This window comes from Corvus hawaiiensis, chromosome 5 (assembly GCF_020740725.1).
Source record: "Corvus hawaiiensis isolate bCorHaw1 chromosome 5, bCorHaw1.pri.cur, whole genome shotgun sequence".
In the NCBI taxonomy this organism is placed as follows: Eukaryota; Metazoa; Chordata; class Aves; order Passeriformes; family Corvidae; genus Corvus; species Corvus hawaiiensis.
In genome coordinates, this window is record NC_063217.1 from 32,883,091 (window position 1) to 32,908,979 (window position 25,889).

The 25,889-nt window shown below is 39.9% G+C and overlaps 1 protein-coding gene across 2 annotated transcripts; it reads right to left on the reverse strand.

Annotated features, from left to right (window-relative positions):
* FAM149A (family with sequence similarity 149 member A) lies at positions 1 to 25,434 on the reverse strand. Of its 2 annotated transcripts, none has more exons than XM_048304784.1 (14): positions 25,413 to 25,434; positions 11,654 to 11,764; positions 10,565 to 10,697; positions 8,920 to 9,062; positions 8,012 to 8,137; positions 7,678 to 7,854; positions 6,057 to 6,247; positions 4,493 to 4,647; positions 3,279 to 3,382; positions 2,854 to 3,072; positions 2,421 to 2,541; positions 1,617 to 1,745; positions 1,150 to 1,231; positions 1 to 307 (listed from the first exon to the last, which is right to left on the reverse strand). In XM_048304784.1, the coding sequence occupies exons 4-14, from the start codon at positions 9,003 to 9,005 to the stop codon at positions 234 to 236; spliced, it is 1,464 nt and encodes a 487-aa protein (XP_048160741.1). In that variant the 5' UTR covers positions 9,006 to 9,062; positions 10,565 to 10,697; positions 11,654 to 11,764; positions 25,413 to 25,434; the 3' UTR covers positions 1 to 233. The 2 variants fall into 2 exon arrangements, with proteins under 2 accessions (XP_048160741.1, XP_048160740.1); XM_048304783.1 differs by lacking the exon at positions 25,413 to 25,434 and adding an exon at positions 13,610 to 13,713.
* Positions 25,435 to 25,889: the final 455 nt, after the last annotated feature.

Here is a 25,889-nt window from a genome sequence, read left to right on the forward strand (position 1 = left end):
TACTGCCAACAGAGCCGACACCTCAACCATTTATTTCATTTTGCTCCAAATTTTAATCTAACCTCTGGTCAAATAATTTTAAAAGAAGGTAATGCAGGCATCCTGAGGATTGCAAGGCTCAGCAGACACCGGCATAATGCACACCTTCTTTGTTACACAAGATACTAAGTGGCCAATTTAGTGCTTCAGTCTTTCATTCAGTGCAGAGGGTTTCTATTTCTTCCTAAAACAGGTTAAGAAGCAATCTGAAATTTCTTCCTTGAAGTTGGAGGATTTCTCTGAAAGGATCTGGAGAAATTCTGTGAACCTGGAAAATAGAAACGTTGTTAATTGTTGTAGTTTCTGAAAGACACTCCAGGATTATGTATGAGTTACTTCCACCAATGTGCTCAGATCAATATTTGCTAACCTGCCCTTATTCTTACATCACCTGTTATATGTCAATTACATAATTATTTAAACTCAAGGAACTTCCAAACAAGTAAAGGTTACATATAAGGATTCATATACATCAGGAACTAGCCAGCCAGCTTTATTGTAAAAATGGAACAAAATGAGCCACATAGGGTTGCTCTCTTTTTTGGTGTTGCAAATTCAAGACAGAGCTGCAAATTAATGCTGGGGCTTTTTTTTTATGAGAGCTTTATATTTTTGTGAAAAATGCACATATTCAAATCTGCTTTTTCTTCACACAAAAAGTTGATTAATTTCAGAGCTAAAATAAAATTTGTTATGAGCAGCTCACAAGCATGCAATTGTGTTACCACTCTAGCAACTGCAGAAATATCTAGCCTGTACACCACATACCCTTGCTGTAGTTGTAAATATGTCAAAACACTGGGGAAAAAAAAAAAGATGATGAGATGAGATGAGATGAGATGAGATGAGAAGAGATGAGACGGAATTCTTTTCCTCCCATGTCATAACAAGAAAAAGAAGCTTCACAGGATTCCTACCCATAAGAGTTAGGACAACCTCAGAACAAGTGAGAAGAAACTTCAGAACCAAACTCAAAAGATCCTGCCAAGAAAAATCTATTCTTCTTTTATGCTGAGATAGCTCTCCCTAAGCACTGCACTTTTTGATGGTATGATGGGTTAATAGGTTCTGTTGGCCTTTTACCTTCCAAGTGATTTGTACTTTACCTACCTGTTATCAAAAATCCTTGACCCGTCCTTCTGTGGTTAGCAAAATTCGTGGGAGTCAGTGACTTCTTCTGACGTGTGTCTCTCTGTAAAAAAGAAACATATACTCTTAGCTAGTGTGTGATACACTTATCTACTGAAATGGTTTGGTTATGGTTTTTATTATCTAGTCCAGCAGACTGAATCCTACCAAAGTACAAAGCTCCAACCAGCACGAAAAGTGCACACTTCTAGCACACAGACATCCTCAAAGGAAAACTTTGATGCATTAGACCCGAAAAAAAAATCTTCCTCATACAATAGTCCCACACCCTCCTCAAGACTTTTAAGAACCTCCTCTCTATAGGGAGCAGGAATCCCTGTATATCAGAAATCAGGAGAGACCCAGAAATGAGACCTTCTGTAGACCAACTGCAGGCATGAATGAAAACCTCTTCCCTTTTCCATGTCTCTACATATACTGTAACATACCCTGAATGTATGAGTTGTGTTGGGCCTTGAAAATTGATCAACAGTAACAGTTCTTTCTCTAAGTGGATGTTGCTCTGTCCTGCCAGCCACTGCACTTGACACTCTGCTATGAGCATATCGTTCTTGACGCTGAGAGAATTAAAAAGAACATTAAGAGAATGCAGCAATTGAATAAATTAAAATATTTTTTTCTGTTGACATACAAAAGTTCACAAGAAGGAAAGAAAAACACATCTTCAATAACCAAAAGCACCAATTTAAGGGTTTGCCTGTTTCTTAAACAGCTGTTAGACTGTTTCTATGTTGGCACATTCACATATCAACATGCCAATTTACTTTCATTCTGGTGATTCATTAATTCCCCAACCTTCAAAAATAGGCCAATATAAGATCTGTTTTTTTCAGCTGGTATCCTTTTCTACTTCAGTTAGCATAATTTTCTAATTCTTATAATCTAACATTAGTGAATAAAACACTGAAAAGAGTTATTTAAATCCAGATGCACAGAAGTGCAAGGTTACTATCTTGTTGGTTGGTTCTTTTTATCTTTTTTTTTTCTAATCAGATTTTTCTGTTGTCAGAGAAGTCTTTCCACTGTGATCTGTCTGTGACGTGAGGTTTTACACTGCCTTCTCTTGCATTGTGATTGTACCCCAATGTAACACACATTAGCACGTTAAATCTATGTATTAAATACAAGCCAACACAAGCTGTAAAATTACTCACATCAAGCAGTGACATAGAGTAATTTATTTCTAAATAGTTTGAAGTTCTTCACCAGTAAAAAACATGAACACAACTTACAGAGCTGGGTTGCATTCGAGGTACTGAAACATACTGTTCAACAGCCTCAGAGTTTATGGGTGGTAACTTGTTCCGGGTTGCAGGCACACGAGCAGAAGATAAACGATCCCAGCCACCAACCCTACAGAATTTTAAGGGTTCCTCTTTTAGAAGAATTCACATTACAGACTTCTTCATTGAAGTAACATGAAATTATTAAGTAGCACATTTCTGTATAAAGCTCAGCTACAGAAAGTAACAGCACCTAATACAGCAATAAAAAAAAAAAAATGCTTTTCCTCAAAATATCAGGGCTCTGCTTGCTTTCTTCTTCCCTCTGAATTCTACAATTAGTAATAAATCATGGGTTAGTTCTCAAGTATTTTGCAAAATCCTTCAGTGGTGAAATTTCAGTAAAGTTTGAGAAAAGAAAATAATAAAATGAAAAACTCACAATTTCATCCCCTTATGGATTTCATCATTGTACATATTAGGAACTTCTGAGCAGGGCTGGTCAGAGGTGAGAGAAGGCAACCTTGGTAGTTTCCTAGAAGATGCCAGCAGTGCCGGAGATGATGAAAGAACACTGTTATCAGAAATTCTTCCCAGCCTAGCATGTGCTGAATTTGGAGCACAGGAGGTAATGCTATGCTGTTTGTCTTCTTGCTCATTCCTAGGAAAAGAGAAAGAAATAAGGAATTAGGATCAAGAAAAGCAAGGCTTTAACAGTGCATCATTTCAACCTCTGCAAATCACTGTCATATCAGTGATCCACACAAACAAGATCACTGCCTTTTTATTGCCTTTTTCTAATTGCAAAACATTTTTTATATAATGTGAATTATGTCACATTTTTAAAATGTCAATATCAGCACCCACGGTATTTTTTCTGCTGTGGCAGCATGCCTCTGTTGGAGTGGTTTTGCTTGAATTGTCATCACACCATCCAAATCATTACAGAAGTTGCTGGAGAAATGGTGACCCTATTAAAAGAAACAACTGTGTGTTAAGCTTTACTTTTTTAGAAGGAAAACCTCAAAAAGCACATAGTTAAGAGGTGTTTTACTTGTTTACAAAAGTTCCTTTTAAGATGGTTCAGTACAATTCTCAGGAGTAGATGGGATAACTATCCTTTTTTCTTTTGCTTATTTTAAACAGGTTTTGTAAACACAACTTGTGTAATTTAGTTACTGAATTGCAACTCGATTTACAGTATAAGTTTCAGCTGAAGCCAGAGTTTGATTCTTCAAACTCCCCATTCTCCCTCAGCACAGGGGCATGATTTATCGAAGCATTTTACTTCTTCTGGCTGCTGAGACCGCTACAGAACAAAGCACGCCAATGGGGAGAACCAAGACTGCTGTGCTATCTTTTCTGTGTTCCTTATCTCACTGTTTAGCAAGCATGGAAAAAGAGTCAATGGAAGAGAATGAAGTTGCTTGAACTCAATAGAAAGAGACAGGAGAAAAAAAAACAAACAGAAGCAGTGGCTGAAAAAGGAATCAAATGTGCTAAACAAGAATCAGGAGACAGAGGGAGGAGACAGCAAGCAGGACAAAATAGGACATTTTATCAATATAAGCATGAGCTTCCACAAAGACAGGTAATGCGTTGTGCCAATGTGCTGGTGGATGTACTGCAGAATCCCCTTTCACGAGAGGCAAAGGAAAAGAAAAGGAATGGGAGAGTCTGAAACTCGCAGGGTTGGGATTAAAGCACTTCAAGTTGCAACTCCACATCCCAGTTAGTCTTCTTAATTTTACCATGAAGAAATGACTGGACCACAATAAAAGCAAATTAGTTTTTAAGGACAGAATAGAATTTAACAAGACTTTGCAAATCAATGGGAGCAATGCCTGAGTGATAAATTGTACCTTTAAGGACCACCAAAGAAAAACAAGTGACAATAAAAAAAATAAAGAACATTTAATTAAACCTCATTTTAAATCAGATGACTTTAAGTACACCTAATTGGTATAAAGAAGAAAAAGAGGAAATAAAGACAAGGAGCCTTTTCATGTTTCAACTAAGACTGTCCAAGGTTTGAAGAAAAAAAGAATAGCATTTGACAGAAAGGTTTGTTTTATTTTTACCTGTGATGAAATAGAATGAGCCCCAAAAGATACACTTCGTACTTCAGAGCCTCTGGAAAGAGGAATGCTCCCAGCATCTGTTGTAATATGAATGACAGGCAAATGCGGCAGTTTTGCTGTAACAGTCTTCAGTTTTTCTATTTGTTTGTCACACTCTGCACAAGAGCAAAAAAAGTAGAGGGAATAAGAAGTATTTTATATGTTTACCAGCCATCATTTGTTGGGATTCAAACAATATTACACAGTAAATAAAGACTTTCATATAGCTTTAAGTTTCCATGATATTTAAAAATCTAAATAAATTATGGGCTTTTGAAAACATTTCCTTTTGCGTCTATGTTTTCTCTGACACTGACATACAAGCTAGCCTATACAGGTAGATTTTGAGGTGCCTCTTTAAAAAAAATACAGCTAAGACCCTAGAAATGCTGTCTAAAAATCCCCAGACATTTTTTTTAAGTATTAAAAAAAAATTAAAAATATGTATTAATAAAAAGTCTATTGATACTATCCTTGTCTGACAGCAGCTGTATACTGTTTCATTTTGGGTATATGCTACCATCTTATTTCTATTATAAACCCAAATTCTTTTCCTTCCTAGTTGAAATACTAGTTATTTGTCATAAGCTTATGACCTCCAAAAGGATAAAAGAGCAAACCTATCATAATACTGCTAAACAATCCTCCTTAAACTATAATACTGAAAGCTAAACAATCCACCTGCGGTGTAAAAAGAACTTTTAAATTACACTAAAACCTGAAATGTTAAGTTCTGATGCTGCAACCATTCAGAGAAATTTTGCCATTTCTCACTTTGTTGTATTCTTATATTTGAGCCTGAGTGTGCCTTACATTTGAGGTAACTTCCAAAACCCACCCTCAGGTATTCTTCTGTTACTTCTGTCCCTCTAAAATACATTGAAAGAACTGAAATTTCCCTCAGCTTCCAAAGATAACACATACCCACTGAATAGGTTTTCACTTCTAGTTAATTTTCCTAGCTTTTTCTTTTCCTCGCTACAGTCTGTTAGAATATGAAAACATAACATAAAATTACATCCATCACCTTTTCTTCATCCTATGGTAAACTCATGAAGTCTGGCACATCAGCAAGACTGTCTATCTCACTTCAACAGTCTGACTACCCAAGGGTTCTTTTTATTAATAAAGCTTAAACAATGAGGACTAGGAGACTTTGATTCCTAGGTTCCAAATTCAGATCACATTGTCAGTGATATCCTGCTAACAGCATCAATTTGCATCTTCAAGCCAGTGATTAATTTTTTTTTAAACATGTTCTCTTGCAATGAAGCTATTTCAGTCAGTATTTTTCTTTTTACACCTCTCATACAAAACTCCCTGAAAATCTTAAAGAAAGTTTCATTTTAGGTGCATGTGTGTGCACACATTCTCATGGCAAGTCATTACATATGTTACCATTCTACAGCAATGGTTATCTTAACTAAAGCTTGGAAAATTTGCTTAATTTAAGGGGATAGGAGAAGAAGACTTTTCTGAATTAGATTCAACAAATACCATATTTTCAAATGAAAATATCAAATACCTGGGACACTAGTTTCCCAAATTTTTTTAATCAGTTCCTCCAATATTCCAATGACGTTACTCCAGATATGATCAAATACTTCAGAAGCCACAGCATCTTTGATACAGGCATTGGGAGAAACAGGGGGAATGCCACGCTTACACCTCTTCTCAGAAAGACGCATTTTCTTTTGTTCCCAAATCTCATCGTCACTAATAAAGGAAACAAATTCAAAAGAATTCCCATGGGGTTTGACTTCTCCCCCTCTCCTTCAATACAGAAACATACATATGGAAGAAAAGGCAGTCAGATGGAGATTACCAAAAAATTCAAACTCAAATTCACCTAAGGGAAGAGAACTTATCAAATACATATAATGATTTTCTCTTTCATTTGCTTGCCGCTGAAAAATTTAAAAATCCCAACAGGGCATTACAACAGAAAGATCTGCAGGTCTAGGAAAAAGTTTTATATTTGAGACTAAATCCTCTGCTTTTTACAATAACATAGGTAACAACTGTTGTATTTGTCAAGAGGATTCTCACATAGAAAATTTCTTTCTTAGCACGCCCTGTGTACCTGCACACATCTGCAAGTTTCCACCACTGATCGAAGATGAAATAACTTTAAAGGATTTCTTCAGCTTGACAAGAATAATAGAGCCCATAGCCTTACACATACATTCTTCACTACAGCTAGGACAGTTATGCTTTTTAATTTTTTTTCTGTTTCTCTCTATCTAGGGAAGCATGTTTTAGCAACATTTCCTAGCTTGGTCTCCTAATACACCCTCTCAATAAGAAAGTTTTAACCTTTTTCTTTTTTTAATGCCATCATATCTTTTTCTAAGGAATGCTTTTTTTTCTTTTTTTTGTGATCACAAAGATGATTTCAAATTCCTACCAGTTTCTACTCCCTTTCTCTTCTCTGTCACTTCTTCACTTCCTCCTCAAACCAAACTGCATAATTCTTAACTCTAAGTGAGATGTGGCTGAGTGGTTCCAACTGACAAAATGACGAAGCTGTTCTCCTGTCAGGACTAAACTAAACCTGTCAGGACTGAACTAAAACCTAATGTTTTAGTTATGGAAAACAAGATTTTTCAGAATTTTAGGAAACAAGAAGCATATGAGGGACACAAAAGAGAGAAACACACCTTCACACAAGTCTCCCTCCCAAATTAAGTTCACTTACTCAGTAAAACAAAGAGAGAGGACTACTTGAGAGCATTCTTAAACTTAAATGCTTCCCAAAAATGCAGCAACCCCAGCCTTCTCTTTCCAAAAGAGCACTGAAAGGGTCTCTGTCTGGTTCCTCAGGTTTTCAGAACAACCATGTCTTTGTTCTGAGTGTGCATAAGGCCTTAGCACAAAAAGCTGTGCTTTGTGCCCAACTAGTCCTACCAAAGTTTTCCCCTTATAGACAGGCCTTTTAGAAAACAGCACATTTTGATCTTTCATCCACCCAGAAGCCTAGCTCCTGGAACATTCATGCCCAGTAAGAGTTCTGACCACTCTGCTACCGAACACAGGGACAGAAGGAACTGTATCTTACAGAAGAGAAACACAGTTTATGAACCCTGACTCAGTTCACTGATAATTCTTCATTACATTCTTAAAAAATACATATATCTGTTATTTACAGTTCCTTGTTGTCAAAGGCAAGATATTCCTCTATTTTTCCATCCTCATCATAAACTTCTTCTTCCAGGAAGGAATACACGGCTGAGTCTGAAGCAGAAATCCTAGTGGAACTTGAATCCGATGTTTTATGTATTGGAGATGCTGTTGGGATCAGTTTAGAGCCTGAGATGCAGAGCCTGAAAAAAAACATCAAGAAAATGAGAACTAAACATTCAAAGAAAGACGAAAGTGCATATTTAATTATACTGACACATTTCAGTAATACAAAAGTAATATTTGTACATGTTTCTGAAGGGGGAAGACCAAAAAGAAAACTGAAAAAAATTAACATACTCTTTTGTATTACCAGTACATTCAAGGAGGCCAGGCACACACTTAGTATCAACATGGGCATCACTTCTGCTTTGAAAATGCTGAAAGCCTTCATCCTTTGGCACTAGGAGCTGCTTTCCTAGAACCCTGAATAAAAAGGAGAGAACAAGCAGTATCTTAGATGAAAACCTAAGCCATATGCAAATATCCAGAATACAAACACCTGCAAATGGGAGGCAATGCAAAAGCACGCCTTACATCTGCTTTGAAAAGCAACTCATGGAGGGGCCAGAGCCTCATGTACTACCTTAACATCACCTAGTATTTAAGTCATTAAAGTTAAGCTGATTTACACAAGAATGAGATTCTAGTTTATAAATTTTAAGAGCAAATAGTAAAACTTGTTAGATTGTTCTAAAGGCAGACAAAAGTAAACACACTTCCTTTCTTATCAAAAAACTCTGTAGGATACATTTAAAAATGGATGCAGAAGACAAATATCGCCTGCTGTGACATCACTTATCCAACTCGAGTATCCATCAGTGTGAGTAAAAAGGGCGAATCAAAAATGTTTACATGGAATGTTAAGGCTACAGTTAAAGTTCAGAAAATGCGCAAACTCCAACATGCATGATGTAGAGAGGAACAGAGAAAAGGTGAAAGCAACTCTAATAAATACACACAAAATTATGCTATAAAATAATTTGTAAACACCTTTGCCTGAAATCATTTTATTAAGCAAAATAAGGGGCATCAGTTGCTAAAGCACCACTGCCCAGATTTACTGAACACCTATGGCACAGCTCAGCCCCAGAGATAGAGATCCGAAAGCACAAGTATTGCTGATGCCCAAATCATACGAGGGTACCCCAAAAATTCAAATTAGAATGGTAACTGATTAAAACTAGTATTAGCAAAAATTTCCTTACCTTATATGAGGAAATTGCTCACTCCAATCTGCACATTCTGCCTCCAGGTTCTCTGTTTGGGAGGTCACTTTTCCTTCAAACAGCATTTCATCAATCTCCCAAAATAACTGATGCACTCTCTGTGTGTTAGCTTTATCAAATTCCTATGTTTTATAAAGTTAATAGGTGTTAGCAAATATGCATGTATACTAAAAATTCCATGATATTTAAAGAACAGAACAACTTGAATCAACTTGGCTGAGAGTATCAGAATGCATGTTCAGACTATATATTTTGGACACAATTTATATACCACAATGCCAAAAAAAAGCCCCAAAAAGATCCCATATAGCTGGCCTGAGCAAGTTGATTTGGCAAGAAGGAACTACAAGACTACATTTCTATGACATTAACATATACAGCTGCCTAGGATTAGCCCCCATTAAAAAAAAAGAAACAGTTATAAGGTGTTTGAACTCTGAGCTTGTTCCCTGTGCCAATGTGAAGCACACACACTGTATCTCTGGGACCCAGGACACCAAAGCTCCCGGCTCTTTCAAGAAGCGCTCTTCCTTTCTGAGTACCACAGCTAAGAGGGCAAAGAGGAGGCACCTTATGCCTGTGTCACTCAGTCTGGTGCTTAGGAAACAGCTGTCAGTGTGAGAAAGGCTCTTCCATACTTCTTCACTGAACCTACAGCTCAGTGCAACTAGAGACTAGGTTAACACAGAGGCAAATGAAAATAGTAGGGAAGTGCCTGATTTTATCCAGTAATGAGGAGACAAGCACTTGGCTGAGGGTTCCTCAGCTGGGGCACTGTTCGTAATGACATTTGCCACTTACATTAGATAATATCATACACCAAAAAACCTGGTAATACTCAAGGCCCAAATTATGCTTGTTCACTTCCAGCTGAATGCCTTAAAGCACTTCAAGCTACAGAAAGGATCACACTGAAAAGGAATGAGAAAATAACTCTCACACAGGTTACTGTATAATCCAGTCAGACTTTCTCCTGAAGGACTGACAGTGACAGATGGGGTCAGTACCCTAAAAGTTAGGACATTATGCAAAAAGAATGGCAGAACTACCGCTACAAGCCACAGAAGGCTTTCTAAAATGAAAGTCGCAACAACTGCAATGCTTTTGGATTTATTCAACACTGCCAGCCTGCACCAGGTATGCCTCAGAGGTCAGCCTTTATAACAGGTACGACCTCTCTCTGCATCATCTACAAAAAAGAACTGAGTTTACGTAAGAGCTAAATATTTACCAAGACTGGGAAATTTATATGTATGTTCATGAATGTGCTTTATAACTGAAAACATTGAGAACAGTTCAATTTAGACATTGCCTGCACTATGCAGTGTTTGAAAAGGCATGTTTTATCATTCACTTGGACTCAGAAACCTAAGCCTACCTTCTTCAGTGAAACAGGTTTGTTTTCCCCAAACTTCATCATTTATCATTTTATTCCGTTTTCCTTTGCTACACATTAGCTGCACCAATACCAACTCGCAACCAAAACTATTTTTTTAAATATTCAATTAATGCACTTAATCATAAGGCTATTTATGGATGAGGTGCTACTTGTCCAATACCACTAAAAACTAGTTTTTTCTACAATATTTAGAAAAAGAGTACTGTAAAAGTTTCTATGACATACATCATCTCTCCAGGAGTAAACCGAACTTCTTTCAGTAGACAAACTAGTAGTATAGCTGTTTATTCCAGACCAAGAATTATTCAACTCCGTGGGTGTTGTACAACCACTACATGAAAGTGGTGAGAGTGTTTCACTGAAAAGATGAGAAATTAAAATGAAGAATACAATTATTTGCTGTATAAGCATTTTTTAAATAAAGCAACCAATCAAATAAATGTCCAGTAATACGTATTCCTGTTGAGGGGAAGAGGTGCAAGCATATATTTTCAAGCAGAGTGAATACATGCTCCTATTAGTACCATTTACATAAAGGCGATTCCTTTTACATTACTAAGCTTTTGTATGTATATACACCATTGTAACTGTATGGGCATACCCTAAAGTGTATGTATGTATTTGAATATATATATACACATGTATCTATATTTCCAGCTCTAACAATTATTTTGGTTTCTCCACAGCAGCAAGTGATCACATGAAAAACACATTAAAGATAACATAAGCTTTCTTTAACTCTTTAACATTAAAAGCTATCACAAGAAAACTTTTGCAAAACTAAGCACAAGATCTCTACAAATGTTTCAAATAGCACTGAGTTATATGTCTCTATGCAGTGTTTTTTATGTGCACTTTAAAATTTGATCTCCAGCAATTCAAGCCCCCAAAGTTCTAGATGGTCCCTTCCAGCTACAACCCACCCCGGGATGCCAGGAAAGCAATGGCAATTGGGTGTGCAGGCCAGGCAAATCCTAACCAGTGTCATCTGGATTGAAACTTCTTGAAAGTTAACTAACCTGCAACATTAGTGAGCATGATTTCAATTTAATCAAGAAGTTTGATTTCCCTTACAGAGCTAATGAGTGTCCTCTACTACAGTCTAAAAATACTCAAATCCATACCACAAACCGGGAGTAAAGTTCAAACCCTTTAAACAGCAGGTTAGGTCAATTTGTATCCTGCATTATATTGTACAATAGTTATTATCCATAAGAATGACTAAAAGAATGATTAGTGAAAATTAATTCCAATCTGAAAATATCTAAGTCAAAAGTGAGTTAATTAAGTATTATTTCAGAAGTACATGCATACCAAGTATAATTGTCAATGGCTTCTTGCACATTTCTTGCAAAAACTGATGGAAGAGACACTCCACTTTTTCCAGAGAGACACCGATTTGGGGAACCTCTGGACAGTCCTTTCCTATAAATACAGAAACACAATATTCTATAATTTTAAATAAAGTTAATTCACATCTCCACTGGAAGAGGGGCTGGGGTGGGCAGGGGAGAGGAGGAGAGGAGGAAGACAGCTACTCTGTTGAATTTTTCAATTTTTCAATCCTATCCATCAAGACAAGCATTTGCTTGAAACAAACTACCTTGTTTTAAAATAGCTTTTATTTACCTTACTTACAAAGGTATGTTTCAAAAAAAACAAAGTACTTTTACTTTGAGACTTTTTTTACTCCACTGGCATCCTCCTTAGATTTTGCAGTTCAAACTTTGCGAGAAGTACACACACAACTGAAGCAGCACCTCACTACTGCAACAGCAAAGGCACAAACCAGTAATTGCCCATACAGCAGTTTAATGAAGGAATGGTTTTTACTTTGTTTGGGGTGGGCTTTTTGTTGGGTTTTTTTTAGATGGAAACTGTTTATAATTACACAACTGCTTATAATTACATATTACATTTGATATGTGGAGCTGGGTCATTAATACGCTAAACCCACCTCTTCAGAACATACACAGATGTGTGAGCATTCCTTGGAAACACTTCTACAACAATAGATTGCTTCACCTATTTTCATGCCATAAAACTCTCACAGTAGCATGATTCCATTGAAGTACATTCATGAATGAGTAACTACAAGAAAACAGTTCACAGTTCAGGAATTTTCTTCATTTCTTTAGACAAGAACTGTAGAGCGGCCCTGCAACAGTTAGGATTGCTCTGTCTTCTTTCTATCCTTTGTGATATTTATCTTGCCATTACACATATGTCAAAATCTAACTCCCCACTCAAATGGACCAATCACACATCCAACTCCTATGTCTCGGTTATGAAGACACCAAAAACCTACCATAAGTTTGAACTTCTTATCAGGGAAGACCTTAAATTTCAATTTCTTGGAGGCTGGTACAACAGCAGTGGAAAGCATTTCCATGTGTTTGCACTACATATCCTATCTATTCCCTGGGCATCTGCTTTCGGCCAGTAAGCACCAGGAGGCTCTATGAATATTCATGCAGTCCAGTCCCATGACTTGAGTCTCATTTTGTGGTAATACCAAGATCTATCTCCCACGAAGTAACAGTGAGCTCACAATCCATCTTCTACATGTTTTCTTCTGTTCCTGTACATCCCTCTCTGTCTTTATTTGTCTTGTTACTGTTCAGGCAGCCTTATAAGATCTTTCAACTTTTTTCATAGCTGACCCTTGTTCTCAGTATTTTTCCACAGCTTAATACCACCACCAAGGTTTCACACTTCACTGCTCATGACTTTTCCTGCTCAAACCGCCCAGGTCAGATTCCCATGAAACACCACTGGAGGAGGAAACCATTTACTGTTACTTTTCTGCTTACTAATATCCAAGCTAAAGCTCCCCAGGTGCAACTTGAGGCTGTGTCTTCTTGTCTTGATGTGAGATGGAGCAATATAGTGTTTCTGCCACGTTTTTCCACTGCATGTTGTTGTACTATATCTCCTGACTCCTTGGATCACATGCCATTAGGTGTGCCAGGAAATTATTGCAATAAAATAAAACGAAAATAAAAACCCCTCCCATCATATCTATAGCATCACTTCCCCTGCCCTGGTAAGCGAACGCCAGGAACTGGAGCAGCTCCCGGCTGCTCACCGAAAGCTCCGCAGTGACGGGCATTAAATGAGGACGGCAGGCGGGCCACGGACACCGCCCCGCTGCGGGCCGCAGCCCCCGGCCCCGCCACAGCGCCCGGCCCCGCCGCCACACTCTCCCCGGGACCAGCAGCCCCCGCCCCGCCACCACATTCTCCCCGCCCGGCCCACCGCCACACTCACCCCAGGACGAGCAGCCCCCGGCCGCAGCCCCCCGGCGGGCCGGGTCCCCGCACCCCGCGCATGGGGGCGCGGCGGGAGCCGCGGGCGCCCCTCGCACCGCCCCGGCGGCGGCGGCAGCGCGGCGAGAGCCGGCCCGCCCGCACCGCCCGCTCCCAGCGCCCGCCCGCCCGCGGGGCTCCCCGCGCCGCGGCAAGGCCTCGCATCCCTCCGGGCCTCCTCCCAAAAAGCTAAAGCCTCAGCCTGGGCGGGAGCGGTGCAATCTCCCCCATTTCTCTCCTCGCAACACGCAGCCAAAGAACGCCGAGCTTGGTCTTTCCGACCCGAGGTTTCCCTCGGCTTCGTAGATGAGCAGGGTTATGCAGTGCTGGCCAACTTAAATAAAGATTTTTTCCTTGTTAATCGAGTTCTCCTCTGAACTACCCGTTTGCACATCACCGATCTTCCTCAGCACATGTGCCAGCGCACAGTATAGGCTGTCAGCTGCAGATTTACACTAGCTCCAGTAATCCACTACCTCCATTCATCTCTAGCTCCAGTACATAAAAACTCTGCCGTCTGCATATTTTGCGGAAAGCCTCTCTTAAAGGAGGAAGCAGATCTGCCAATAAGTAGAAAACAAAAGAAAGACAAAATAAAAGAAAAGAAAAGCAACATTAAATATGCTGAAAATTAAGACTGAAAAAGCATGGCATATGAAGCCTTGCCTTACAGGAAAACAAAGAGCAGCATTTAAATGACATTTAAAGTTTCATAACCAAACAAAACATTACTCACTAAGGAAGGTATACAGAAAATGACTATGCATTTGTTGTCTGATAATAAAACATTTTTTTTTAACCTATGTTTGGTAAGAAAAGTTCCACATTCTTCAAAGCCCCATTCTTCTGTGTCAGTAAATCATGCATGTGTAAAAACAACTTTCCTCGTCTTTGAATAGCCCAAACCGGGCCAAGAGACACTTCGGACACAGAGTCCAAGAAAGCGGATATTTGCTTTATTCGGCGCTGGGTGCGTGGGGAATCGCCCCTCCTAACAAACACACACGGCACTTCCTACAACACAATACTATGGGTAAAATTCATGAATAGTCATCACATTCCTTGGGATAGGAGTGGTTATACAAATTAGTTCTTGGAAGTCATTAATATTATTAGCATATGTGTCACACGTGCGTGGTGTGTCCTGGTGGTCGCACTGGGGAAGGCTCCTCTTCTTCCTCGGGGGTCTTTCTGATGAAGGTCAGTAGTCTTCATCACAATGCACTTTTCACTTTTATTTCTGGAGCATGTGCAGTCCTTTGTAGAATGATTCAGCAGTTTGTGTTGGTTTCAAGTAAATTCTTGATCCTCTTATCTTGACAAGATTAAGGTGAATCCTTCTTCTTAGGTTTTGTGATCAACATTTGCTGTCTCCCAATAGTTAACTGTGCTTACATGAGTTAACTATTGACCAATCTTATCATCCTTAGCAATCCTTCTTCTACAGGAGCAGGTTTGTCCAACATTTCAGACACATGTGCACCACATAGGAAAATAGAGTCCTTTGTCAAGCAAAACTTATCCAAGCAGATGAAATCTAGAATAGCAAGTTATGTCCTGGTTAAGAAAATGCTATTTTAACCTTCTACCTTCTCCTACATTTCCACAGTGTAAAGACTGAGACCAAGAGTTAAATTTAGTGCAACCCTGTTGGAAGGCTTTTTTGTCATTGCAGTAACAAGATTCAGCCATTGGTCACCCCCCACACCTTACCACCACAAAAACCCACAATATCATTTGCATTTCTCTAAACCAAGTCCTTTCTTCCTCCTTTCCATCAACACAATGATAATTACATGGATAAATAATTGTGAAGGAGTATATTATTAGTACTAATACTACTCCCATCACTCTAACTTGAAACTGGAGAGAACTATCAAAGGACATGCCAAAAAGCATTCAACCAGAGGAGTTTAGAAAAATAAATTAACAGAGAAAAATGCTAACTTTATTATCTGTCATACATTCTATGAGACCTCTTTAACAGATGGTTCAAAGTCTATTTTGTAGTCACAGCCTCTGATAGAAAATATTTACTATGCTTGGCTCCCTTGCCAACAATGTATAATATCCTGATCTCTAATAAAGTTGCTGCCTTGTTTTCTGAAATAATTCATTTTCTCAGATTTCACATCTTTATATGTTCTTTACTATTTTGGAAGCATGATTTGTAACAAATGTAAACATATTAACCACATCATGCTCTCATAACATGAGACATGCTTTATCTTTTAACCTACCATTTATAGCCGGGGCAGTTAAACCTGGAGAAAAAGAAGGCTCAGAGGGGACCTTATTGCTCTCTACAACTACCTGAAAACAGTTTGTAGCCAGGTGGTGGTTGGTCTCTCCTCCCAAGTAGCAAGTGACAGGATGAGCAGAAATAGCCTCAAGTTGTGCCAGAGGAGGTTTAGATTGGATATTAGGAAAAATTTTTCACTGGAAGGGTGCCCAAGCATTGCAATTGGCTGCCCAGGAACGCGGTGGAATCACACCATCCCTGGAAGTGTAGATGTGGCACTTGCAGACATGGTTTAATGGTGAGCACATAAGTGCTGGGTTAATGGTTGGACTTAATGATTTAGAGGTCTATTCCAACCTCAATGATTTTATGTTCATCCGCTTGCTGTTCTATTCCACACTGTTGGGGTGTTAGGAGCTCTCCTGGTTTTCTTCTTCTGTTAAAGGAATTTTGCCCATACAGGTTGCATGGGGAGCAAATGGCTGGGTAGTTAAGAAAAACAAAAGAGCTGGCTACAGAGTGGGGCGCATCTGGCTACTCTTTTGTTTTCACCTGAGTGTGTGGGGGCAGTCGGTCTCAGCGTTTGGACAGAGAGGGAAGCTGCTTTTTCTTCAGCTGCTTGTCCTTCTGCGGGAGAAGCCCTGCGATCTCAAAGCCCGCCTTCCCTGCCCCGCTAGAAGCTGGGCTGTGGCCGCCCTGCCCCACTGTTGCTTCGAGCCTTCGCTACGTTATAGCCGTGCTCGCTCTGCCTGCCCAGACCGCCGGGGCGGGGTTCTCCGTTTGGATACATTGCGTCTGCCACCCGGGATTTGTGCTCGTCCCTGCCACTCCAGCCTGCCGTTCCAGCCTGCTGTTCCCGAGGGTACAGCCGGACACCGGGGCCAGCTGCCCAGGGGTTTGTGAAGCCTTTGTTCCATCCTTCCCGGGATCCCAGGGCACCAGAGCCGCGGGTTTCCCGAGCTCGCTCCGGAGCGCCCCCTGCAGCCGCGGGGGAACCATCGCACCTGCCCTGCTCACCGGGAGCCGCCAGCGCCCCTGCCGGCTGTGAGCGGAACTGCACCCGAGGGGAAAGGGCCTGACAGCCGAGAAGGCTGGCACTGGGTTTGTGATTGTTTGCTGTTACTGCCGTAGTTATTGCTGTTTGTTTGACTGGTTATATATATAATAGTAAAGAACTGTTATTCCTATTTCCCACATCTTTGCCTAAAAGCCCCTTGATTTCAAATTATAATAACTCAGAGGGAAGGGGGTTGCATCTGCCATTCCAAGGGAGGCTTCTGCCTTCCTTAGCAGACACCTGTCTTTCAAATCAAGACACACACTTGGTTTGTAAAACCGAGAGATAACTATTATTTTTATGCCAGATTTCTATAAAGTTTTGATATGAGTGAGAATATTAAAAAAAAATCAAACTATAAGCTTTCTCTAGCCTCTCTAGCATAAATGTGGGAATACATCTGTGGGAAAAAATAGATTTTGAAATCCCATCAACCTTTCCTACGCTGGTCTGGGACAATTACCACGGAAGTCTATTTCTTATTCTTCTTTGATGTGGTATAGTGAACAGAAGCTGTCACTCCACAAATCCAGCCTGCTCAAATATTCCTCCGTAAAGGGTTACTCTCAACACAGTGCCCACCTGTCAGGGGCGTTTTCATAGAAGTGAATAGACCACTCCTGGTCAGTGTCTTGTTCACTGAGCAGAATGTACAAACTTTGTTACAAGCAACACTGAAAAACCATCACTGCACAAAATGGTCCTTCCACATGTTCACCAGCTAATGCTGCTCCATCTTTGGAGCAAGCAAGAAGCAGACGTGACATGACTACTTTCCACATCCATGATGTACGACATTCCAGGCATGCATCACAGTATTGTAGTTGAATATTTATACCACAGAAAAGCCTAAATTCATAAGAAATACACACATCCTTTTCCCTCTAGGTCAGGTAGTCATCTGTCCAACTTGTTTGCAGTCAACCATGGTAAGATCTCCCTCTATTGCTTGAAAAAACACATTTTTTTCAAGATTGATAGGATCTTTAGGAAGATAAGAGCACTTTTACTCTCTTCTAACAGCTTCAGTGACCACAAACTGCCAAGTATAACAGACAGTATTGAATGTCATTGGCAGATCCTAGAGGAGGTCGTACTTTCTGAAGACTCTTATGTAACCCTGATCTGTGCTCAGGGTTGAGCATTCTTACACTTGGTTAATACAGCAGCACCAAATTCTTCCTTCAGTAGTCTGGACCTTTTATGAGACATATCCAGTGACTTTTACAGCTCATGAAAGCAGTTAGTTTGGCTCACCATTTAAGCACTTATTGCAGCAATACAAAGAAAATCCAGGTAGATGAAAACAATGCCTGTCCCTGCTTATAGCCTCTCTGCCTCAGCTTTCTCAAAGTCAAGATGATTGTGGCATATCTTAAAAAGGCATCCCTGAAATAGTTTAGCTGACGTAACTCCAGTAGGTGCATTGTAAATGAAGCAGAATCATGAGAAATTTAATAGAACCTTCATCTAGCTTTCTGCAGAAAATTATTTTAGGGCAGCTATAATATGTTTGGCTTCTTCGCTTAGAAATGACATGGCTCAGTAAGGAGAAGGAAAAAGAAAACCTGCCTTGAAAGGTCATATAGTAAATGTTGACATTCTTAGCTTCTAGCAACACATCATATTTACCATTACTGTTACTGAACATGCCAGAGGCTTGACAGCTAGCAAAAATACACTCCAAAACGGATAGCATGTCTCCGTTGGTAAGTGTCACTCCAGACTTGGAGATAATTTTCATTTTGCTCTCATCTCTATTCACGAGCACTGCCAGAAGTGTTTCAGTGCTTTCAGTCACGTGGTTGTTGGTCAATGAAGTACTTACTATATCTGAAGCATGAAAATACAAATCTTTATCTGAGTTTTTCCACTGACAGTGTTTAATCATACCACCTGATTGGCCCTTTCCTTTTACAAAAATGTCACTTACTGTCTTTGAAGCTATGTATGGATTACTGATGCTTTGATGATCAAACTACCTGGGGAGCATTCATACAGTTGAACTCTTGGTCAGTTTTTCAGGTGACTGTCTTTTTGATCTGACCAAATTACCATAATTTGCCACAATGCCAGTTTTATTCATATATTGCTAAAATTCTATTCCTAAATAAACATGAAAGTCTCACTTGGTTCAAAAAGTAGGTACCATTGGAATACATTGTCTTAAGCTCCAGAGAGAAGGTAATCTTGAAAGACTTTGCCAATGGAATATCATTGCTCATCAGAGCAATGCTGCTGGTTAATATACATCCTCATTGTCCCATGGTAACACTGCACTGACTATGATTTATGTAGGCAAATGGCCTCCAAGACTAGGATTTGATCCTCTGTCTCAGTTTTGGGGGAACAATTGCACAATGGCTAAAAAAAGAAAAAAAAATCTTGGTCAGCAGTATGTTAAGAGTAGGGCCCACTGCAGCTCAGAACTGCCACTCCTCTTTGCTTGCAAGTACCAGTAGGTTCTCTCAGAAGCTGAATTCTAAAGCATGAAAGTTTCTCTGTGTTTGCCTGCATCACCATCTACAGTTCGTCAGTCCCCTGTGGCAGCCTCCTGCACAGAGTGCTCACTAGGTGCACTCAAAATCACCTCTTCTACCCAAGACCTGCTTCCCCTTAGGGTTAAGGTCTTCACTTGTTATTGCATCTGGAGTGAAGAAAATTAATAAAGAAGTGAATGTAATTATTTTCTTAAACCACTGACAACACTAAAAGCAGGCCATCATTTTTAATACAATCTCAACCTGTGTACATACAGCACAGCATCTCAGGTGACTATTTGTAGTACATAAGTGCAATGCCTACTATTAGGCATTTTCATATTGAATCCTGAAACAGATTTAAGGTTTTTCCAAGCATGATCTGTGTTGATTTCTGTTCCTATCTTTATAAAACAACTTAAGAATAAGCTGTTCCAATTTTAAAGACAGGCTTATTTGTATATAGTAATTTTATTCTTCTGCAAATATTAAAGGCTTTATAATTTTGAAAGGTATTCAAGATGGCATGAGCTTGCAAAGTATTAGATATATAATTTTAAATGTATTTGTAATTTTGATTCACTGTAAAAATGTTGCTGCAAGTATAATTTTTGTTTATAGGAAATATAAACAATTTCTGAGTGCAAGATACTATAGAAGTAAATCTGAATTTTTAATATAAATTATGGATCAACATTGAGAAAAATACTATCATCTTAATTAACTGCAATAGTAAAGAATGCTAATTAGTGTCTTAGAGAAGGTGTTTTATTTCTTTGGATCTGACAGGAGGCATTTACTGCTGCAGGATCAAGTGTCTGAACAGACAGGAAGGGAGTAGAAGGGAGTAGCACCCTAACAAAACAGTTGGAAGTGATCCACAAGACTTTCCCTGTGTATTCTTTTTATGTAAATTTGGAAATCCAGTAAATATTTTTTTTAAAACAGACTTCTTTCAGCAACATAATGTCATAGAGACTTTTTTCCCTTCTGGTCATTGATCTCTAAAGAAAATTGCATATATAATGAATCACTGAGAGCAGGTGCAGAACTTGATCCTCTCTGAACAGTGAATTTAAGAAAAACCAAAGATAATCTGAAATGTTGTGTGGCAACCATTCTATAGTACAGAGTGAAGCAATGCAAGTGTGGGGAGACCTTAGTCTGCATATGTTCAGGCATACTAAATACTTTTGTCCTTCCTCTGTAACCATAAACACCCCTGGCTTGAGGTGTCAAGATGTGTCATCATATTGCTAAAAGCTTCTGTAATCAAACAGATTTGAGGACCTGAAAGTTTTCTTCTATTCTTGCTATAATGTGACTTCCATGGTGGTGTACTGGAAGAAAGGCACTACTGAAAAACAAAGTAATGACCCTTTATTTATCCCACAACCACAACTCTTTTCCTAAAAACTAGAGAGAAAGAGAGACAGAGAGAGAGGGAGAGGGAGAAATAAAATGCAAGACAAAAAACAAGCAATTGCACAGTACCACTGCTCACCACACTAGTGTGTGGAATATCCCTTTGGCCAGTTCAGGTCAGCTGTCCTGGCCATGCTCCCTCACAGCTTCTTGCTCACTTGCTCACCATCAGAGCCTGGGACACTGAGAAGTCCTTGACTTGGGGTAAGCACTGCTTAGCAACAACCAAACACCAGTGTGTTATCAACAGCATTTTCATACTGAATTAAAAACACAGCATCTAGTCAGGAGACAGAAATCATCAGAGTAAGGATGTAAAAACTATCCCATGCCAACTTGTGAACATTATGAACATATGTTTTCAAGTGATGGACTCAAAACAGCACAGAAATCCCCACTCTTGTTATCCATATAGTGTACATACATGCACAAGTACACATCCACATCGAAACTTTTCCAACAAGACTGTAGCAACAGTGAGAAAAGACTGACTGATTCAGTCCCAGGTTCAGTATTTTGTGAGACAAGAAATCTCTAATTCCTTTAGCACTTGAAAAAACTGACAGGAATGATCTCGCCACTGAAAAGGCCACAAATTTTCACTAAGCTACTGCAGTATCCAAGAATCTTCTTTCTTACCAAAAATATTGATGAAGAAAAAAAATGCCCATTATGGGCCCAAACCTTAACTGAAAGTGTGACCCCACGAACAATGCATGCTGAACTCTACATTAACAAACAATTAAAAAAAAATAGTCCCCTAACTCACAAAATTTTAGAGGGGTTCATGTTGAGAGTTACAACATAGACTGAGGGCCCTTCCTCTTCTTTTCATGGTTGACTTAGTAATCTTGTTTATTGAGCACAGGATCAGAAATAAAATGCCTGGTTGTAAACATATCTTCTTAGTTGCCTATAAACAACACAAGTCCTCTGCCTCTAAAAACAATTAAAGGACTTAGAGCTAAATGAGATTCTTTGGGTTTAGGGGCTTTGTGGTTGCTTTTGTTTTACATTTATTCTCTAGTTGATTGGCTTGCACTGCATCTAGCTCTTGGACCCCCAGCATAAGAAGGATGTGAACCTCTTGGAGCAATCCCAGAGGAAGGCCATGAAGATGGTCAGAGAGCTGGAACACCTCTCCTATGAGGACAGCCTGAGAGTGCTGGGATTGTTCAGCCTGGAGAAGAAAAGGGCCTGGGGAGACCTTAGAGAAGGCTTCTGTTACCTCAAGGGGGCCTGCAGGACAGCTGGAGAGGGACTTTTTACAAAGACATGTAGTGATGGGACAAGGAGGAAGGCTTTAAACTGAAAGAGAGTAGGTTTAGATTAGATATGAGGAAGAAATTCTTTACTGTGAGGGTGATGAGGCACTGGAACAGGTTACCTAGAGGCATTATGGATGACCCATCCCTTGAAGTGTTCAAGACCACGTTGGACAGGGCTTTGAGAAACCTGGTCTAGCAGAAGGTGTCCCTGCCCATGGGGATTGGGACTAGATGACCTTTAAGATCCCTTCCAACCCAAACCATTCTATGATTCTCTGATTTGTTGAAAGTCTATAAGGTTTTGCAAAACGTAAAGTTTATATATAATATTACTAAACGTTAGTAATTGGTTTTTGTTGCATCCATCTGGAGAGTGTAGATGAATGTGTAGTACCATGTGAAATTCAAATTTACTTCTGAGCTGTGGTACACTTAATTGCAATGAAAAAATAGACCATGGCAGACCACCACATTACTATATTTACTCTTTTAGATCAGTAGAGTAGTGGAAGTGACCAGCTTAGTAACACTACAATGCCCTACCTAGGTTCGTATGCATTACAGTGTGAAAGAGATCTATTGCTTTTAGTGGGTAAAACAGGAGACAGGGAATCAGGCTTTCCACCCTCTTCTGCAGCTCATCAGGTTACTTATATCCATGTTTTCAAAGTTAATAATTTTGAAACCCAAAGCTTGATACCTGTACATCACAGATAAAGCTATACTTCTAATACCAAGTTCACAAACATTTTTTTCCATGTGTCAGAATCATCCTGAAAATGGGGAGCAGTAAAATTAGTTTCTACAAACTATTACCTACTCCCAAAAAAACGTAAGTTAAGCCTTGCCCAGTTTATCTTTAGACCAGATAGGGGTTGTTATCTCCCCTTCCTATTGCAAAATGTTAGAATAGCAATAATAATGTTTCTTTGAAAAGGAATCTATGTATCTTGGTATCATTAGCACATTGTTGTAAGTGTAGCATAAGGCATCTTCTTATCCTTTCAAGAAATTTCATGGTCTTTTATAGCAGAATATATTTTCTTTCAAATAAGAGTAAAAAAGAATGAAATTTTTTCTCCATTAAAATATGAAGAAAAATATTTTTCATTATAAATCCTCCTTCAATTTGTTTAATAAATATGAAATTTCTAGGTAAATAAATAGTAAATGTAAACTCTCACAAAGTACTGCCATAGTTTAGCCCTCTACACTATTAGGACAAGTTGTTGGTAGTTGTGGAAATCAGAAAATTTAGCATATCTAGGAAAGATAGAAGGAAATCAGTACCAGATTTTCACTGTTCTGTACTCTTCGAGTATTTTCATTGCTATCAGTTTGTCAGTACCTAAGAAAAAAATACTAAGACATAAAATGGATACTTTCTTTTATTAACCAAGTACTCATAGATTGCTATCAGTGAAAATATACTGGCCATTGATGTCTTCTAAAACATTTTGAACAGCAATAAAATTTGTCATGAAGGAACTTTATTTAGGTAAGCAAAAGCTTTCTGTGTGTAACTATCAATAATATATTATCATATTCTATAACTCACAAATTCTAATCTCAACTCTATGCAAGGAATACTAAAGTTTTCAATATTTAATTAAGATGCTTCTTCTAAAAGCTTAAGTGAAGCCATCTAATTAAAAAAATGCTAATGTGGAGGTATAGACTTTCCGTGTCAAAGGATGTCTCTTATTCCTTCTTCAACATTTTTCTGGTTTGCTTTTGGTTTTTTGAAGACAATACCTTAATCAGTATAACCTCTACTGCTATGAATAAAATGTTTGAAATGCCACCATGCATACAAAAGAATAAGTTAGGGGATAATTAGGTGATATCAATTAGAAGTGGTTCAATAGCAAGTCAAAATGAGTATTTTGCTGGACACAACCAGTTTTAATGTAATTTGGTTTATTCTTCATCCCAATATAATCAGGTTGTTTTGAGAGTGAACTCCGTTCTTTAATTTTTTTAATGATAAAAGTCATCGGCATTTTACTTGTCTTTATTTTTGGTACTGAAAAAAAAAGCAGCTGGGGGAAATTACAGGGACATAACACGGATTTGTTCTGGTATTGTTTATATAAAGCACCAAACATCTTATAAACAGAACTCTGTTAATGCATATTAAAGCAGATAAACCTCCCTGTTCCCAAAAGGCTACTATTTTAGACAAATACAGTAAAGGTTTAAGCCTGAAAGAGCTTACAATATATTCTGAAACAAAATAAAAAGCTCTAGATTGGAGTAGGAGGAAATAAAAGAAGTACACCAAGGAAGATTTGTGGTCCTACTTTAAATATTATGCTACATGGAAACCGAACTTAAAGCAGAGGTTCCAAAATCCATCTGAAAATTCAACAGTGTACTAAAGAGATTTCAGTCCTAAAGAGTTAAAAACTTAATTCAAATATACATTCATTTCTATCACATCTAACAAAACATTACTGTTCTTCTGATCATCAGTAATAGAGATTAGCACAGTTTAGTACTACAGAAGCAGCAATAATAGATGTTCATATAATATGTACAGTAGCTTCTCTTTTTTTTGTAATAGTATGAAAAATTCCACCAATACAGTAATGCAACTATTGCTCACTTTTATCAGCTCTTCTGCTTTAAATGTGCTAAGAAACCACTTCAGTATACCTTTGCTGTAGCAAAATATCACCAAACGGAAGCACACATATTTAACAGTTTTCTTTTTTCTGCAGCAAACCCTAAACTTTTCAAGGTGAGACTTTAAAATTAAACACAAAAACATTCAAAACCAAGTATCACACCTGTTATTGACATTTTAGAATTCCACAAGGCAGTGACTGAAATGTCTGCCTTAATTTGCAGCAGCAGCTTCGGGACAGAACTTGATAGAACTCACACACCTACATGAGGTATCTTTACGATGCCTACCCAAGCTCACTATCCCCTGCGCTTCCTCTGGACCTCGGCTTCTCTCCCTGCGCATCCCGAGGTGAGGACGGAGCAATTTTCCTCCGCCGATGCGGGGCCGTGCTCGGACTCCCGTCCCCTTCCACGCGGAACCCCGAGCGTTCTCCAGCTCTTCGCCCCTTGCTGCACACAGCCCCGCGCGAGCCATCGCTCCTGCCACTGAAGGTGCGCGTCCCTACCTATGGAATGCACCCGGGGGAGGAAAACCCTGCGCAGGGAGATGTTCGGTACCTCTCAGGACACCCAGAGGCAAAAAAAGCCAGGTGGAAGGAAGCCACAGGAGTGAGCGGCGCACACCTCCCCCGTACCCCCAGGTTTGCGGGGCGCTCACTCACGCGGGGCGCCGTGGGATACCCGCCGCCTCCTCGCCCTCGGCCGCCGCCTCCTCCCCGATGTCGGGCAGGGTGATGAGCAGCCCCTTGCCCGCCGCCCGCCCCCCGGGCTCCTTGTCCGCCGCGCCGGCCGTCGGGCGCGGGGTGCGGCCGCTGCTGCCCGCGGCGCGGCCCCCGCCGGAGGGTGGTCGCCGCCTGGGGGCCGGCGAGGCGCGGCGCAGCCTGGAGAGAAGCGCGCCCGCCCCCAGGGCCGCTACCTTCATGGCAGGGGCGGGACCCCCTTCCCGGCGCCGCAAGCCCTGTCGAGGGACCAGCGGCCTCGGGCGGGAGCTGCCCGCTGCCTGCGGCCCGGCAGGCGTTGCTAAGCGAAACAAACCCCGCCGGGCACGCACCGCCCTGGGCGGGGAGCACCGCGCCGGCGGAAGGCCCGAGAGCAGCCCCGGTCAGCCTGCGCACCTGCGGGGCGCCCGGCAGCAACTT